The sequence below is a fragment of the Lacerta agilis genome, chromosome 5 (genome assembly GCF_009819535.1).
Source record: "Lacerta agilis isolate rLacAgi1 chromosome 5, rLacAgi1.pri, whole genome shotgun sequence".
Taxonomy (NCBI): Eukaryota; Metazoa; Chordata; class Lepidosauria; order Squamata; family Lacertidae; genus Lacerta; species Lacerta agilis.
Window position 1 is genome coordinate 35,885,378 of NC_046316.1, and position 16,862 is coordinate 35,902,239.

At 42.4% G+C, this 16,862-nt stretch overlaps 1 protein-coding gene across 1 annotated transcript in view; it reads right to left on the bottom strand.

Moving 5' to 3' along the window:
• Nucleotides 1–16,321, bottom strand: part of LOC117046860 (gamma-aminobutyric acid receptor subunit pi-like) — a 35,004-nt gene extending 18,683 nt beyond the window's left edge. The window contains exons 1-5 of the mRNA XM_033149332.1: nt 16,237–16,321; nt 13,012–13,115; nt 8,138–8,205; nt 7,519–7,736; nt 5,499–5,581 (exon numbers count right to left, since the gene is read on the bottom strand). Of these exons, the coding sequence (XP_033005223.1) occupies nt 5,499–5,581; nt 7,519–7,736; nt 8,138–8,205; nt 13,012–13,115; nt 16,237–16,292 (529 nt within the window). The 5' untranslated portion in view covers nt 16,293–16,321. The remainder of the gene's footprint in view (nt 1–5,498; nt 5,582–7,518; nt 7,737–8,137; nt 8,206–13,011; nt 13,116–16,236) is intronic.
• Between the last annotated feature and the right edge of the window lie 541 nt (nt 16,322–16,862).

Consider the following 16,862-nt stretch of genomic DNA (forward strand, 5'->3'; position numbering starts at 1 on the left):
TCCCGTTGGTCAGTCCCTGCCCCTGCCAACCTAGCATTTCGAAAGCACATCAGAGTGCAAGTATATAAATAGGTACCGCTCCAGGCAGGAAGGTAAACGGCGTTTACGTGCGCTGCTCTGGTTCGCCAGAAGCTGCTTAGTCATGCTGGCCACATGACCTGAAGCTGTACGCCGGCTTCCTCGGCCAGTAAAGCGAGATGAGTGCCACAACTCCAGAGTCGTCTGCGACTGGACCTAACGGTCAGGTGTCCCTTTACCTTTAATTTACCCCTGTTCCAATTCCCGCTCAGGAGCAGGGTTAATGCTGCCTCAGCCAGCCTGAGTGCAGGGGGGACGATGACAAAACAGTTGTTTTAACTTGTTTTTAATACTGAGTTTTAATGCTGTAACCTGTCCTGGGACCTTAGGATGAAGTGCAGCAAATAGTGTTTGGCTTGCAGTGGCGGCGCTCTTTTGGCTTTTATAACTTCTGAGTTACTAGGTTCATATGACCAAGCTAAACAAAGTTTGGAATAAGTTTCCCTCTGACCCTCCCCTGCAATGCCCTTGCCACTCCCCTGGCACACACTTTTTTTGAGACTTGCTCCCACCATGACTTAGCTAGCTTTAGAAGAGCCCTGGCTGCCCCAGGATGGTGAACATATGCAGGTGTATCTCCTGCAGAGCCCGGATGAGGTGCTTCAGCACCAGCTCAACCAAAGGTCTGCCCATTCCAAATTCCCCCCATCCTGGTAGAAGTTGGGTTTGGATTGCTCCCTAAGGCTCCAATCCTACCTCGACTTCCTTGAGGGTAAGTCCCACCGAACTCATTGGGAGTTGCTTCTGAGTAGACGTAGTTAAGATTGCACTGTTAATCTTTAAGGTAACGGTAAAGGGACCCCTGACCATTGGGTCCAGTTGCGGACGACTCTGGGGTTGCGGCACTCATCTCATGTTACTGGCCGAAGGAGCTGGCATACAGCTTCTGGGTCATGTGGCCAGCATGACAAAGCCACTTCTGGTGAACCAGAGCAGCACACAGAAACGCCATTTACCTTCCCACCGGAGTGGTACCTATTTATCTACTTGCACTTTGACATGCTTTCCAACTGCTAGGTGGGCAGGAGCTGGGACCGAGCAACGGGAGCTCACCCCATTGTGGGGATTTGAACCGCCGACCTTCCGATCAGCAAGCCCTAAGCTCTGTGATTTAACCCACAGCGCCACCCACATCCCTGTTAATCTTTAAAGAGTGGTAAATTACAATCCATATATGCCCTCTGCAGCTCCATACCCATCCATATTGTGGTATTATGGCCTTCTCGGTGGTGGCGCCTGCCCTGTGGAATGCCCTCCCATCAGATGTCAAAGACATCTGAAGGCAGCCCTATTTAGGCAAGTTTTTAATGACTGATGTTTTAATGTATTTTTGTTGGAAGCCTCCCAGAGTTGCTGGGGGAACCCAGCCAGATGGGTGGGGTATAAATATATTATTATTATTGTTATTATTATTATTATCTTGTACTCTCATACCTGGAGACAGTTATTGCATGCAAGTTATTCTAATTGCATTAGAACAGATTAACCTGTATGGCAGATTTAAAATTTAAACGATCTGCTGCTTCAGAATAATACATATACTAGGTATGGATCTGTCCATTTCAGTTCTGTTTCTCATTTTCCCATCTTAAATTCAGTTTTCCAAATTTCTTTAGCAATTTGCAATCAAAAATAAACCCCGTGGAAAATTTTGATGCAAATTTCTCCCACTAAATGTATTTTTTTGACTAAAGCACACTTTTTTTTGCAAGCACTTAACATAATCGCCTAATATCCTAACATAATGCATTTCATTTCCACAAATGTATTCACTTTTATCTACACTTTCCCCTAATATATACATTTTTTTAAAAAGCACTAATTGGTTGGACCACTGCATTGCAAAGTTCGTGTGAGGGTGGCTGTGTTTTAGTTCTCATGCTGTTTCAGAAAGCGCGAATTTGATAGATTTGTCTTCAAATGCATACTGAACTGAATCCCCACCCACCCCTAACACACACACAGATCTGTTTCACCATTTTTAATTAATAGAAAAGTCCCAGACAGCAGGAATGAGCTTTGAATGCATCAGAGCATGTTTAAAATAAGTACATGGGAGGTATAAACAAGAAATAATCTTGTGGCATCATAAAGATTAACACATTTATTGTGGGACCTGCTTTAGTGGACTGGAGTTTATGCCAAAATAAATGAACTTTGTTTAAAGTGCAACAAGACTTTTCCCCTCAACTATCCCTCTGTAAATCCCTTTGTTCGGCGATATATTATTAAGTTGGGGTTGGGGTTGGAAATCACCAGTAAAAAGAATCCCACACTTAATCTGAGCAATTAATGGTGTGAGATTTCTACCTAAAGTAGGACTGTATAGTGTTGAACAATAGTCAAGCAAGAAGTATAAGTCAATAATAGTGCAGCTGTAAGTGTGTTTCAGTTATACTCCACTTTTCCAGGCAAAAAGTCTTCACAAAGTGGCTTACAATACAGCTAAACTATTATAAACAGAAGTTATACATACAATTTAGAATAAAAAAATCTTTTAAAAAAGTTTTTCTCTTTCAGTATTGTGACTAAAGATTCCAATTCATCATGAAATATGTTAGAGAAATTTAGAATATATGGGATCCTGATTCAGAGTGAATATTTGGCCCGGTCATCTTTGAGAAGTAGCTTACGATGATGTGGTCTAGTCATAACTGAGCAGGTAACCTACACCACAGAAACTGTATTTTATCCACCTCTCTAACATTGGAAGCATTTTTTATTCTGGACATTTATTTTATCCCCCACTAGGCTATGTTTATCAAACTAGGCAATACCACAGCTTTTTATTTTAAGGGGGAACATCAGGATCATTTTATTTCCCGTATAAACTTCATATTCCCTGGAGGCATCTAATGTTGGTTTGGAGGTTCTAACAGCTATAATAGGGCCAATTATGTTAGAATAAAGTCAACAAATATTTGCTCAGTTTTAGAAAATGAATGTGTGGCCCACTTTGTGAATAATTGTGCAATTGAGTTTTGCCTGCATGAACGGTGTCAGAAGTTAAGACTAAGCCGGCACATTCAGATACTTTCAGACAGAAGAGATTCCAATACATACTCTGAAAAACATAATTGCTGTACAAGACTAGGGCACAGCTTTATAGAAGAAGAGAAATGTGGCTTGAAGCACAGACATTTTAAATGGTCAGAAGTCTTGAACTGGGACTATTTGGGGAGGTGGAGAGAATTTGCCTTTGTGGCTATAATCCTGCACAGATTTATTAATGGGATTTAGGCAACCTTGCTGTGCAAAGAGTGGTTGTCAAGAACTGCACTTGTAATAGCTTTGCCTGACTGTAAAGGCTGAAATGCAAGCACTGGCCTTACCAATCACAGACCCTCTAAGTGTCTGTTTTCCAGGGACAGTCCTAGATTTACAGAAGCTGCCCCAGTTCCTGATTTCATCCCAGAATGTCCTGCTTTTCCTTGGAACATCCCTATTTTCAATGAAGAAATGTTGAAGGATATAGAGTAATCTGACCTCCCTGAACCACCCAGAGTGGTTGGGGCAACACAGTCAGATGGGTGGGGTATAAATGCTGTTGTTATGGAATAGGAGAAATGTTGGAGGATATGCAGTCAGATACACAATCTACCTTATGTGTATGCAAAATATGCCAAGGAATTTTGTATGAAACAGAGCAAGGAATTGCTCTTCTGATTTAAATATTTATTCAGTCTTATTTGTCTACAACATTTCTCGATACATTCTAAGACCTGGTTCAGACATTATACCATGGCTCCCAACTGTCTGTGCTTTAACTCCCTCTTCCTCCTCCTCTCTTATGCAATGACTTGACGTTTCCCATAGCATCTGAACCAGAAACTTGTGGTTTAAGTGTGCGTAGAAGCCAGACTATGGTTTGAACATAGTTTGGAAACCAGGATTGTAGGCAGTGCTTAAACCATAGTGTCCCTGTTTTGGTATCATAGAAAACTGATCTAACAAACCGGGAAGTCTCTTCTCAAGCTGGCCAGATGACAGAGCAGGAAGGCTGAAAAGTGGCTTTGCTTGCATGCCATACGAAACCCTAGTTTGTAACAAACTCACATTTAAGGTGACTGAGCAGTGTGCTTCTGCATACTGCTCCAAAGCTCCCATGGTGTCGCTCCTGGATGTTGCTGCAAACAAAGCAAGCCAGGGTCTGGCTTGTCATGTGCTCCAAACCTGAGCTCATGGTTTGCTTCGCTTCACACAAACCACAAGCGGTAGCTAATATTTGTTCTTACCTCGCTGCTCGTGGGGTTTTTTTTGGGGGGGGGGGAAACAAAGCATGAGCCCGGGTTCAGAAGTCACAAGAAGCCAAACTCTGGCTTGTTTTGACTGCAGGATAGCAGCATCAGAAATTTTTGCCACATAAATTTTTGAGCACCGTGCATCAGTGCATTAGATTATAGTTAGTCCTGTCCCCATGCAAAACTGGTATGGGCCAGATATTGATGCGTCTATCCAACGCTATCTCATGAGAACCTACATGGGTTAAAACCAGGGGAGAAGGGCAGTGGCTTCGCAACAGGGGCGGGGGGCAGTTCGCCCTGGGTGCCATGTCTGGGGAGGTGACAAGAAGGCACCCCTTGGGGGCTCGCGGGGGCACAAGCAGCCATTGTGCTGCTGCAGCCGCATGTGGAACATCCTCTGTTTGTGGCTGCAGCCACGAGCAGAGGATCCCGGCGGTGGCAAACTGCTATGTACAGCTCATGTGCGGTTTGCCGCCGGTGCCACTCAAGTGCCGTACAGATGGCGGCGGGATCCTTCCATCGCTGCTACAGTTGCATGTAGAGGATCCTCCATTCGCGACCGTAGCAGCGACTGAGGGATCCTGGCACCGTCTGTACAGCACTGGAGCTGCGCTGCCAGCAAACTGCTATGTACAGCGCATGTGTGGCGTCGCTACGTACGGTGCATGTGTCGTACGCAGTGATGCCGCACATGTGCCCTACGTTGCGACGCCCTGCCCTGAGTGTCACGACGGCTTCGTTCTCCCCTGGAGAAGGAGCTGGTCACAGCAGGAGCATGGGGACTCCCTGACCTCTTCAGCAGCTTGCCCCCACTGCTCTCCAGCCTCCACTTCAGCTTCTGATTTTAAACCACTCTGCTCCACTAAACCCTTTTGTCTCTTCAGCTTCAGACACCTGCTCCTCCCGGTCTGCTCCCTCTTCTCCCCCTGACCTGTCGTTTCACCACTAATCCCCTGGCTCTGAGACATCTTCCCCTAGGGGTTCCCCATCTCCTGCTTTCCACCACATCCTCTGCATCCAGCCAGCCCACAACACCGTCCTATTGAATCCAATGGTGCTTTCTCTCAGGTAAGTGGGCTTAGGATTGCAGCCTAGCACTACCTGGGAGCTTCCTCTGTAGCACCCTCTCTCCAGTGTCCCTTCCCTCTCTTTGTTAGAGGTAATAAAATCACTTACAGCTTTCCAGTTGCAAGGTGCACGTCTGTTTGTCCATAGGGTATTTAGTCAAATCCATACTACAGGCAACTGTTGTAGTTATCCTTTAAAAGCAAAGTGCAGATGGTTACCATCTATGCATCATACTGAGCACTGAAAATAGAAACAAATTATCCTACTTATTTGAGCTTTTTTTAAAAAAACGCAAAACATATGGCTAGGGGGGAAAGATCGGCTGATGTTTTTTGTCAAAAGACAGCTAGGGAATAAGGATGTGAAATTATTAACTCCTTTACACCCCACTTCATTCTAAATCTTAGCAAAAATGAGACGGTGAAAACAAAAATGGTTAAAAATATATGCAGTGCATGAAGGTAAGAAAACAGCAGTATTGAAAGTTAAAAGGAGTAATCAGCAGCCAAAAATAATGGAAGAATTATTTAACATCAAAGGTCTGCCATAATAATAATTGTTTTCGCATGCATGCAGGCATGCTGCCCATCTGATTGGTTTACCTCAGGCACTGTGTGCGGCTTCACCCGGAATAAAAATTTATTCAACTCACATGTGGATGAAGCCTGATAGATCTTCACTGGGAGGGCATTTCATAATGTTGGCACTACTGCTGAAGAACCTGTCTCTTGGGCCCACCTCACAATGGTTTGAGTGCTGGACTCTGACCTGGGAGACCAGGGTTTAAATCACTGGGTGACCTTGGGCCCTTCACTCCTTCTCAGTCTAACCTGCCTCACAGGGTTGCTTGTGGGGATTGAATGGGGAGGGGCAGAACCATGTCCACCACCTTGAGCTCCTTGAAAGTAAAAGGTGGTATAGAAATGAAATAAGTAAAATAAAAACCATGCAAAAATTGCAGTACAATCACCATCATCTCCCTTGGTCTCAGCACCCAACTCCAGCTTCTCCTAACTTGGTGCTCACCAAAAGTTTTGGATTATAGCCTCAGGAGACCCAGCAAGTGTGGAGAATGCCCAGGGATGATGATAACTGCAGTCCAAAACATCAGGAGGGCACCAGGTTGGGAAAAGCTGATATATTGTGACTGCTTGTGTTTGTGCAGTTGAAACAACAGCATATTTTCCTGTTTATCCCTGGCTTCATTTCCCTTTCTATGTTGCTTTGCTTTTTGTCTATAGTAAATGTCTTTTTAAATTAGTTGAATTGGGACTTTGTTGTTGTTGTTATTCAGTCGTTCAGTCGTGTCCGACTCTTCGTGACCCCATGGACCACAGCACTTAGGACTTACTAGATATCTATAGATATAGATTAAGCACTTCAGCTGGAATTGCTACTCTTCCCTTTTTAGATCCTGAAAAAGGTTACCCCAATTGTACAGAAACAAATTTTGAAAATAGTTTATAATATTTCAATTCATCTGCTCTGGCCATCCAAGTGAGAAGGAGGGCAAGACAACATAGTCCCCACTATGAACCGCCTTCATGACATTATCAGCTAGTCAGATCTTACTGGCCATGTGACATTGTCAATCATCACCACACTGGCTATGTAATCCCATATTGTTGGCTTCACGTATGCAGCAAGAAGCAGTCCCTGCTTTCTTCCTTTTAAAAAAAGATGGTGCCAGAGGATTTACTGATGAGGCAGTGAACATCTGAACTTGAAAAGAGGTGAGCAAGGTATGGTGTAAGCCAGGCATAGGCAAACTCCAGCCCTCCAGATGTTTGGGACTACAATTCCCATCATCCCTGACCACTGGTGGGAATTGTAGTCCCAAAACATTTGGAGGGCTGAGTTTGCCTATGCCTGCTCTAGGTGAACATTTGACACAGCACTGATATGTGTACAGCTCTCCCACAAACAAGCTTTTCCGTTATATGTGATGGAGGTGACAGCAGTTCTGAAAATATGGAACAAATACCTGGATCAGGAATCTATCTGGTCTAGTATAATGATTATCAGCAAAGTAGCTGGTGAAAGAGGATCCACTTAAAACAGTCACAATTCATTCTAATCAATCTCAGCAGGGCTCTTTGAAAAAGCACTCTTTGGGCAATGAGCATACCTTATGGCATAAAGGACTGTTCCATTGGGATATATTCTTATTAGACGGTTTTCAACTGTGATATCATGAAGAAAAGACTTTTTTGAGTCCACTATAAAGGTGTCTGGTACCCAAAGCATCTCCACAAGGCGGCCATCTAAGCTTAAGCTCTTGTTACCCTCAAAACAAAGTCGTTCATCTGTCCATCGTTGTCTTAGGAATATAGTAGCTGTGTAATCCTAGGAAGAGAAAGAGTGCAGTTCAAAATAGACAGCTAACTAAATACATTATAACACACATACCCCTTTTGTTTGATCTGCTAAATGTATGGAAACAACAACTATTGTTAACTCATAGCAGTTTCAAAAGGGATAGGTTCTCAAAGGCAACTTGCTACGTGCCTTTTGTGAGTGAAATGCTGCTCTCGCACAGCACTGGATACAAGCTTAGCTGTATGAATTAAAATGGCCATGTTGCCCCAAAATGTTTTGGTGAGGTGTTTAGTTTTGGTTTTTTTAATGATATTGGTTCCTCCTCCTGAAAGTCAAGCAAAGATGCTGGAAGCAAAAGGAGAATGAAAGCGTTTCCTGTTATACTTAATACAATATGAAATAAGAAAAGGAAAGAAATGCTACTATACCATGTTTATTTCCGATATTGTGTCAATGCTTGCTATATCCATACTCATTCCCACAGAGACAGGGCCATCTGAAATAGATGCACAAACATAGCACACAATAAAATTAATATTCAGTCTATAGTAAGGGCTTGTGGTCTTTGTTTTGGTATCGAGAGTTCATCACTATGCTGTGGCAGATTACATGAGACTGGAGCTAAAAGCAGGACTTCCAAGGTCAGTTTTCCTGAGTGAGAAAGATTAGTTTCACAGGAGTTTCTGCGGACCAGAGGTGGTCTCCGAGCAAACATGTGAAGACAATTGAGCACATTTTTGAGTTGTTCAGCCAGCTTTAGCAGTTTCACTGGGTAGTGCCTCCTGGATAGGATACAGTGCAGAAATCCCCATATCACAGAAATACAGTGCAGTGTATCCATTTGGAAATAAGAATGCACATCAAAAATTGGACATTAAGGCAAAATGTAATTTAAAAAAAATAAAAATAAAATACTGATGTTAATTTAGCAAAGATTTTTAATACTAAAATCATATGACTTGGGGAGAGAGGGTCTATTTGATTCAATCCAGCACAAATTAATTTAGTCCTGTTCATTAATTTCAGTGTGGGTCTACTCTGTGTAAAACACTCGGTATATGCAGCTTTCCATGTTTGTGAAATCTTCAGCAACCCTGCTGTTATTTAAGTAGTTCATAGAAATGCTGCCCACTTTCCTGCAGTTTTGGGGAATGATACAAAATTGACGAAGCTGCAATGAGGGTTCCCTTCCCTCGGTGCCTTGCATCCTTCTGCTTCGTCCAGATGTCCATTGATGGTGCAATTGCTTCTGGGTTTGGCATGTGAACAACTTGCAAATGTGTCCGAGGAGTTATTCTTCAGAGTTTAGTCTTATTACAGAAGAGGTCTTTTCAAATTTGGTCACAGCAATTCACCTTAAGACGGGAGGAGTGGATACTGTTTGAAAATTTCCAATATTTAAAGGAAAAGAAAACAGTTACCGCATTTAGTGAAGCTAAATGGACTTTGCATCTCGATAGATAAGGTTTCCAGGTAAGTAGTTATGCAAGTCAGTTGCAGCAAAAACAAGACAGGCCTCATTTGAATGTAATAATAAACTACAGTGTATCACTATAGCAATGAGCTCAGGCAAACTTTGGGTTCCCCTTCCTCCTTCCTTCAGCATGGCCGCTAGGAGGACACTGAATGCTTCCTTTTTCTTTTTTACAAATCACAATTTTCTCTTATGTCCAAATCTGGACAAACTTTGGTTAGCTTTAAGTTGTTTTAATGAAGCAATCCAACTTCAAACCTAGGTTGATGAAGCTGGTTTATTCCAGTAAACCATAGCTAAGATCAGTGGCATGTGGTGAATTTTTTTGTACGGGAACAGTTAGGGCCAGAGGTGCCAGCTTGAAAGGGTGTGTGAACATTGCACCACCTCCTCTAAGCTGGGCAGAAGCTTCCTGGGCTTTGGGAAGGAAGCACCAGGGGAAAATTTAGTCCACTGATCTCACACCACTTGCTAAGATCAACCACAGTTTAGGGTGAAAAGCTCCAATCTCTTTCTTGGAGAGAAGGAAGGGGCAGGCATGCATGCCAGAGACTTACCTGGGCTCATTCCCATAACAATAAACCAAATTTAGCATTATGTCCAGTCGTAACCAGAGAGTCTTGTTGTACCTTAAATACATAATCATCATCTTCACCAAACCTTTATTAGGCAATACAAATATAGGCTATCAAAAAACAACCATATATAAAATTTTAAAATATATACAAATAAACAGCCATGTAAAAATATGTAATAATGAGGATTTTCATTGGAATTTCTTCCTGCTAAATAGTGCCATTCACCACTCTAAGAGATACCATTGATAAAACCTCAGCCACCCTTGCAGTGACTTCCGGGTTAATGTCAGACAGATAGAATCTGATATTTTCATTGTGCCTTGATGTTAGATTACCCAGAAAAGGGGAAAGCATGTGTCTGCATAGCTAGTTGTACAATGGACAGTAGAAAAGAATATTTTCTACTGTGTCTGGCACATTCAAAGAACATCCGCAATGTCTATCGTTTCTGGGGATGTTTCAGTATCTGCCCTTGACAAAAGCTGAGGGGAAAACATTCGGTTGGACTAACTTAAAGGCCCTGCGTTGGACTGGAATTATTAATTTTGAAATATAAGTGACCCTGTTATCTGGTGTATTTAAATCATAGAACTTGGGGTAGCAAATTTTATTTACAGCTGGCTTGGTATTTTGTTTTTCAGTGTCCCTTAATCTGATTTGAATATTGCGATAAATATAATAATATAATAATAATTTATTGTTTATACCCCACACATCTGGCTGGGCTTCCCCAGCCACTCTGGGCCGCTTCCAACAAAATATTAAAATACAATAATTCAAATATATTTTTTGTAATGAAATAACCAGATAATATATTGCTAACTTGAATTATGCAAGAGTTCCAAGTCAATATCGATAGATCTGATTTTGCTATGTAAGAGCTGGAACCATCTGGATTTATAAGAATCCTTAATTAAGTCAGAGAGCAGACTCAAAGGCTGGCAATGGAACTGGCAATGCAACCACAATATTTTATAGTGCTAGCCTACACCCAGTATTCCATCGTGTGTATACCTAGTTCTGCACACATTGCCCTTTACTTGATTGAACCTGGGAGTCCCAGGATACGTCTCAAGAAACTTGACTGTATCTTATCTAAATCACTATTATATGCTTGTATCCATATTGGGATCCCAAAAAGTATCTGGGATGACACTTTAGCTTGAAAAAAATTGAATAGCAGCTGGTATAAATTGGTTACCTTTCTGAAAATAAAAGCAAGCTACAGCTGAAGAGGTCCACTTTGCCCGTTTTATAACACTTGTGTGGTGGTTTGACCAACCTGAGAGCCACAACCAAAGAGTCTTGTGGCACCTTAAATGCATAATAACTGTTGCAAGTCTTCAAGACTCTTTGTTGTTTCTGATTGATAAAATGATTTATTTTTTGTAATGAAATAACCAGATAATATATGCGTGATTTATTCCTCTAATGGCAAACTGGTAAAATTTGACCAAATTGTAAAAAAGATTGATCCCAAGATCCTTGAGCTTACCTACTGCATCATTAAGGGAAGTTTTTGAAATTATTCTTGCCTCTCTCCAGTAGATGGCAATAGAAAACTATTCCCTTTTTCCATCTTTGGAAGGCCAGAGGGCTAAACCAATAAAGGTTAAATATCTTACGGTAGATGTGAATGCTTTATTTTGTAATAAATACTGGATTAATATATATAAACTGGAGATTAATACTTTTATTCAATCTAATGACTGTAAGCAGAGCAACAGAGTTTTGCAATGAAATACCAACTGATGAGAGACAAGGATGCATAGAATGCACTGAAGCTCAACTAGAAAATTAACATATTTTACTAGGCAAGAGCCAGAAGTAACCATACTAAGGTTACCTCCATTGCAAAGTGAAGATTGTGTTTAAATGCCCCAGAATTTTGTTTTGTGCCATTACACATCACCAACTTCTTCAAATAGCTCAATAAAATATTAGGCAATGGTGATAAGATGTTTTGAACTGAGCATTCTAATGTAGTCATCTGCTTCTGCAACCCACACTTTTAACTTCTTGTTTTAAAAACTGAAAGGTGAAGAGCCAACAGTTTCACATCCAAAGTTCCCACGAAACCATGGAGTCTGCTGTAGATTCTGCTTTGGCAGCAAAGCCAGCCAAATCTTGAAATTCAACATACCCTGAGATGCAACCTGTTCAGCCTGTGGTGCGTTTTGTTGTTCCATATTTCATTCCCTGTGTTCAAAGCATCTGTCTCCCAGGGCAACAGGAGGGAGGAAAATCAGCACTAAAACATCTGTCTCTACTTTAGTCTAACTCATTTCACAATTATTTAAAAGGGGGGGTTTAATGTGGAGCCCAGTGCATCCCTCAGATCTGCAGTGGTTGTAAATGATGTTCAGCAACCCACTTTAAAGTAAACATACCATTCTAAATTATTAACTGGGTAGATGGTATAAAACTGTATTACTCCCCAGCATCTAATATACCTATATGAAATTTGATCATTATTTATAATTATGCATAATGCATAATTTGGAGCATATAGCAAGGATTTTGTTGTTGTTTGAAGCTGCTGCTGCACAGCTGAAGAAGCAAGCTGGATACTTTGTCCTCAGTCTTTTTATAGTTTAAATGCACATAGAAAAGTGGGTTCTTTTTCAGCAAACAGGGGGGGGGAACAACCTCTGGTTCTTCAGCAATTCCAACTATTATTTTTACTAGGCACTCTGGTACTACTTGAAAGTGCACAAGGAGCCAGCGGTGTTCCCTAGAGATGAAAAAGTATAAGGCCACTGATCTAAATTATGAAACATGTCACTGTTATGACAGGGCTGCAGAGGTCATAAGTTAACACCAAAAGAGTCTATATAGTATGGACGATAGCAGACAACACACTTCCCTTCTAGCACATGACTGAATTCTTTCTGATATCTGGATCTTCATAGTTAGTGAATGAATGTGTTCTTCGCACCACAGGCTCCTCAATTCCTTCTGCACTTTGCTTTTGGGCCATTATAAATAAGAATCTTGACTATGCAGGCCAGTCTGTCACTTGTGTTAGATATGGCAGATATAGTTCGGTATCATAGGGACAGAGTTAACCCTTCAGGTTCCTTCTAAACCCTGCAGCTCGGGAGATAGAACATCCTTCTAAAATGACACGATGCTGCCAAAAGATACAGGACTGAAAAGGCTTTAATTGTGGTTTCATTTCTCATTTTTCAGTTGCTGTCTAACTCTCAGAAGAGCCTATTCCCATCAAAACTTTTTTTCCCCTACTTACTGTCAAAAAATGGTCGCAGATACTTGTTATATCCTTTCATTATTTTCTGTATGGTTGGAGGAAGAATTTCGCCCTTTTCTTCAGCCGGAGAAACTTGTGTTAATCTAACCAGGAAAAAAAGAACAATGAGTTTATTCTCGGGCTGTGCCAGATTTCTAACGTAGAAGTTGTGTTGCTTTTCCATCTCATAATATCTACATGTAGCAAAAGCATTTCCTGAAATGCCAGACTTGATAAAGCTTTAATCCCTCAAGGAGCAGAATCTGCCGGTTTTATATCTTGCCCAAATTTGGTACAACTGCCCTGACAGCTGAATGAATTTCTAAAGTGTTCTGTGTTTGCTTACCGTTTCTGCACGATACATAATAGTAGGTAGGCTTTTCCCATCTGATAAAATGAAGTTAATTTTTATATACCATGAAATCTGCTTAGTCAAATTTCCCCAAGGGATAAAATACATCAGAAAATATTCTTGCGTGCCACAGCTGTTCTCTGCACCCCAACCTGGTGTCCTCCAGATGTTTTGCTCTACAATTCCCATTAGGCCCAGCCAGAATGGTCAATGGCCAGCAATAATTAGAGATTTGTATGCCAAAATGTCAGGAGATCACCAAACTGAAGAAGGCTGATCTACAGTTTCCATTTCCAGAACAACAATGAATTTTGTCCTGGTACAGACAAGTTACTATAGTGATCAGGTATGAGTTGTGGCAGAACTAGGCCTCATACACTCCTTAGTTCAGAGTTTCCCAAACTTGGGTCTCCAGCTGGTTTTGGACTACAATTCCCATAATCCTGGACCACTGATCCTGCTAGCTATGGATGATGGCAGACCCAAGTTTGGGAAACCCTGCCTTACAGTACAATAGGAAGAGAATGAAAATTCTACTTGCACTTAGAACAAACCAGTATCTATATTATGTTCAAACCCAGATATCTGCGGTTGGTTCTGACTATAGTTAAAGCAAATGATATCCAAAAGTTATCTCTAAGAGCCCTGCTGTTTATTTCAATGACATAGTATCCATGTGTATATTTGGGGGAATAACCCATATGCGTGTGAACCTGTATGTGTACTGATGATTGCATATATATATCAAAATCTATGGTGCAAATTATGATACAGGAAGTGCAAATATACCTCTGTGTCCTCTTTGCACTGAACTTAGGCAGGCCAGCGAATCCAATTGGTTCTCATGCAGTAAAGATATCACCTTTGCAACCTGGTGCACAAATAATATGAATCTTCATCCTGTAATCCCATAATACACTTGATCTGCTGGTCTGTCTATTGAGTGCGCCCCCTGAAAAACCCACCCCCACAGTTGCCTGTGCAGGGTTGATGTTCCCTATCACAACATACAAATCAGATGCAATTATTGTTGACAGGTATCTGAGGATAAAAATTCAAATGTGATAAAATCCTGCATAGTTTATGAAAGCAGGCGTTTGGGGAGCAACACTTTGAAACACAATCCTACTCTGAAACCATTTCATTCACTTGCAAAGAAACTTAACGTGTGTACCATGCCCTGCCATGGAACGCATGACTGAACAGATTTGATTGTTTCCAAATTAGGTAGTAAAATTCTTTAGGCAGGAACCACTTTTCTTTGCATGTTTCTATAGTGACTAGCATAGTATATTCAAGCAAAGGCGCACTTAGCTGAAGTCAAAGAGAACAGGAAATCTGCAATCATTAACATTAGATGCGTAGAGTTTAGTTATAAAGGACAGGAACAGAATGATACCAAAGGCAACCAGTGTGGATCAGTTGCCAAGACTGAAAGTCCCCATCTCCCCACAGCCATCTATATCCTCTTCTCTTCAGGGCTTTCCCCAAGCAATCAGAGACTGCGCCTGCACAAAGCCTGCCGCTGCTCTGCCCATTTCAGCCATCTGCTAGAGATGGGGGGAGGGCAGCTTGTCGCAGCAGGAAGAGGAGACACCTGTGACTCTTCACCAGCCTAACTCATCTACCTCTTGCTTTCTGCCTCTGATTCTGGACTCCCCTCTGCCACAGACTCTCCCAGCTCACTAAGCCCTGTTACTTCTTCAGCTTCTGACACCTCCTCTTCTCAGTCTTCTCCCTCTGACCACTCATCGTTGTCCCACCACCACTCCCTGGGCTCTGAGCCTTCCCCCTCTGGGGTTTCCCTATCTGGTTCTCCCCACCACTCCTCTGCGTCCAACCAGTCCATGACAGCATCAGTGATGCTTGCCATACGGAAACCAGGTATGCAATGCAACCCCACCTTCGCTGCTCCACCAAACACTACTGTGCATAATAAGAGCCCCACTGAACCAGACCAAAGCTTCATCTAGTCTGTTTCCCACAGTGGCCAACCAGGTGTCTCTGGGAATCCCACAAGTGGGACGTAACAATTAACAGCTTTCTCTGTAGTCCGTCCCTAACAACTGGAAAAGGAGTAAAGGGACCCCTGACCATTAGGTCCAGTCGTGTCCGACTCTGGGGTTGCAGCGCTCATCTCGCGTTACTGGCCGAGGGAGCCGGTGTACAGCTTCCAGGTCATGTGGCCAGCATGACTATGCTGCTTCTGGTGAACCAGAGCAGCACACAGAAACGCTGTTTACCTTCCTGCTGGAGCGGTACCTATTTATCTACTTGCACTTTGATGTGCTTTCAAACTGCTAGGTGGGCAGGAGCTAGGACTGAGCAACTGGTACTCACAGCATATAGCCACCATGACTAATAGCTGGCATTGGCACAGTCCATGATGGGTAGACATGAAAACTACTGTCCCTCTGTTAACATCAGCTGTGCAAAAGAGGGAATCACTTATTAGTTTGACTAGTGAAATTAATGGGATTTCCTGACCACCTTTCCCTCCCTATTCTATTAGTGAATAATACAGTTGCAAGGTGGAAACCTGGGGAAGCACCTCCCCTCTCTCCCTTGGAAAGCCCCAAGGGAGGATCCTGACACAACTTCTCTTCCTCTGCTTCCCATCCTCCGCATCTGCCTGTAGTGGGTGAAAATGAGAATCTTGATGGGAGGGGCAGGTGGGTGATGGGGGTCAAAGGAGGACCAAGAGAATCTGAGGGTGCAGGCCTGATCAAAGAAGCTGTAGAGATAGGCAGCCCCTTGCAAGCTCACCACCTCCGAAGTTTCATTGTCTTGAAATGCCCCAATAACTTTTTGCTCCCACCCCCCAAATGATTCTGCATGCACGGAGGAAGAATGTAAGAAACGCCATCTCTTACCTGCATAATATCATTAGGGAAAGGGCTTTGAAACCCCAGCTCGAGGTGCACATCATTTGAGCTGGCTCCAAAAAAAAAATTAGTATTCTTTCCTAAAAGCAAATGAAGCAAAAGCCTTACTCGCAGAGCACTGTGAAGAACACAGAGAGTCTTAACAGGTTACATGAGGTTACCAAGGGTGACTTAAAAAAAAAAAAAAAAAAGGATCATTGGAGAAATTGCAGATAGTAACACTACTTAATCCGGACAGAGTTCAGAGGGGATTAGCTTAATCCAATTTTGCAGGTTTGTGTTTTACAATTCTGTCCTAAACGGAAGCAATTCCCTTTTATTTAAGTTGAACTTTAAAGCAGGGGTGGGAAACAGCTGGCATGTGGGCCATATGTGGCCCTCCCCACCTGAAATTGCTCTCTCCCCTCACTGCAATTAGGCTTGAAAAAAGTTTTCTACTGGTGTCACGGCTTTCCCTCTCTAGTAGGCTTCTCTCTTTCTCCGCCAATAGTAGTGAGTAGTGAGAATGGCTGCTGTTTTGTTTAACCCATGCGTAGGCAAACTAAGGTCCAGGGGCCAGATCCAGCCCAATTGCCTTCTCATTCCAGCCCGCGTACAGTCCAGGAATCAGCATG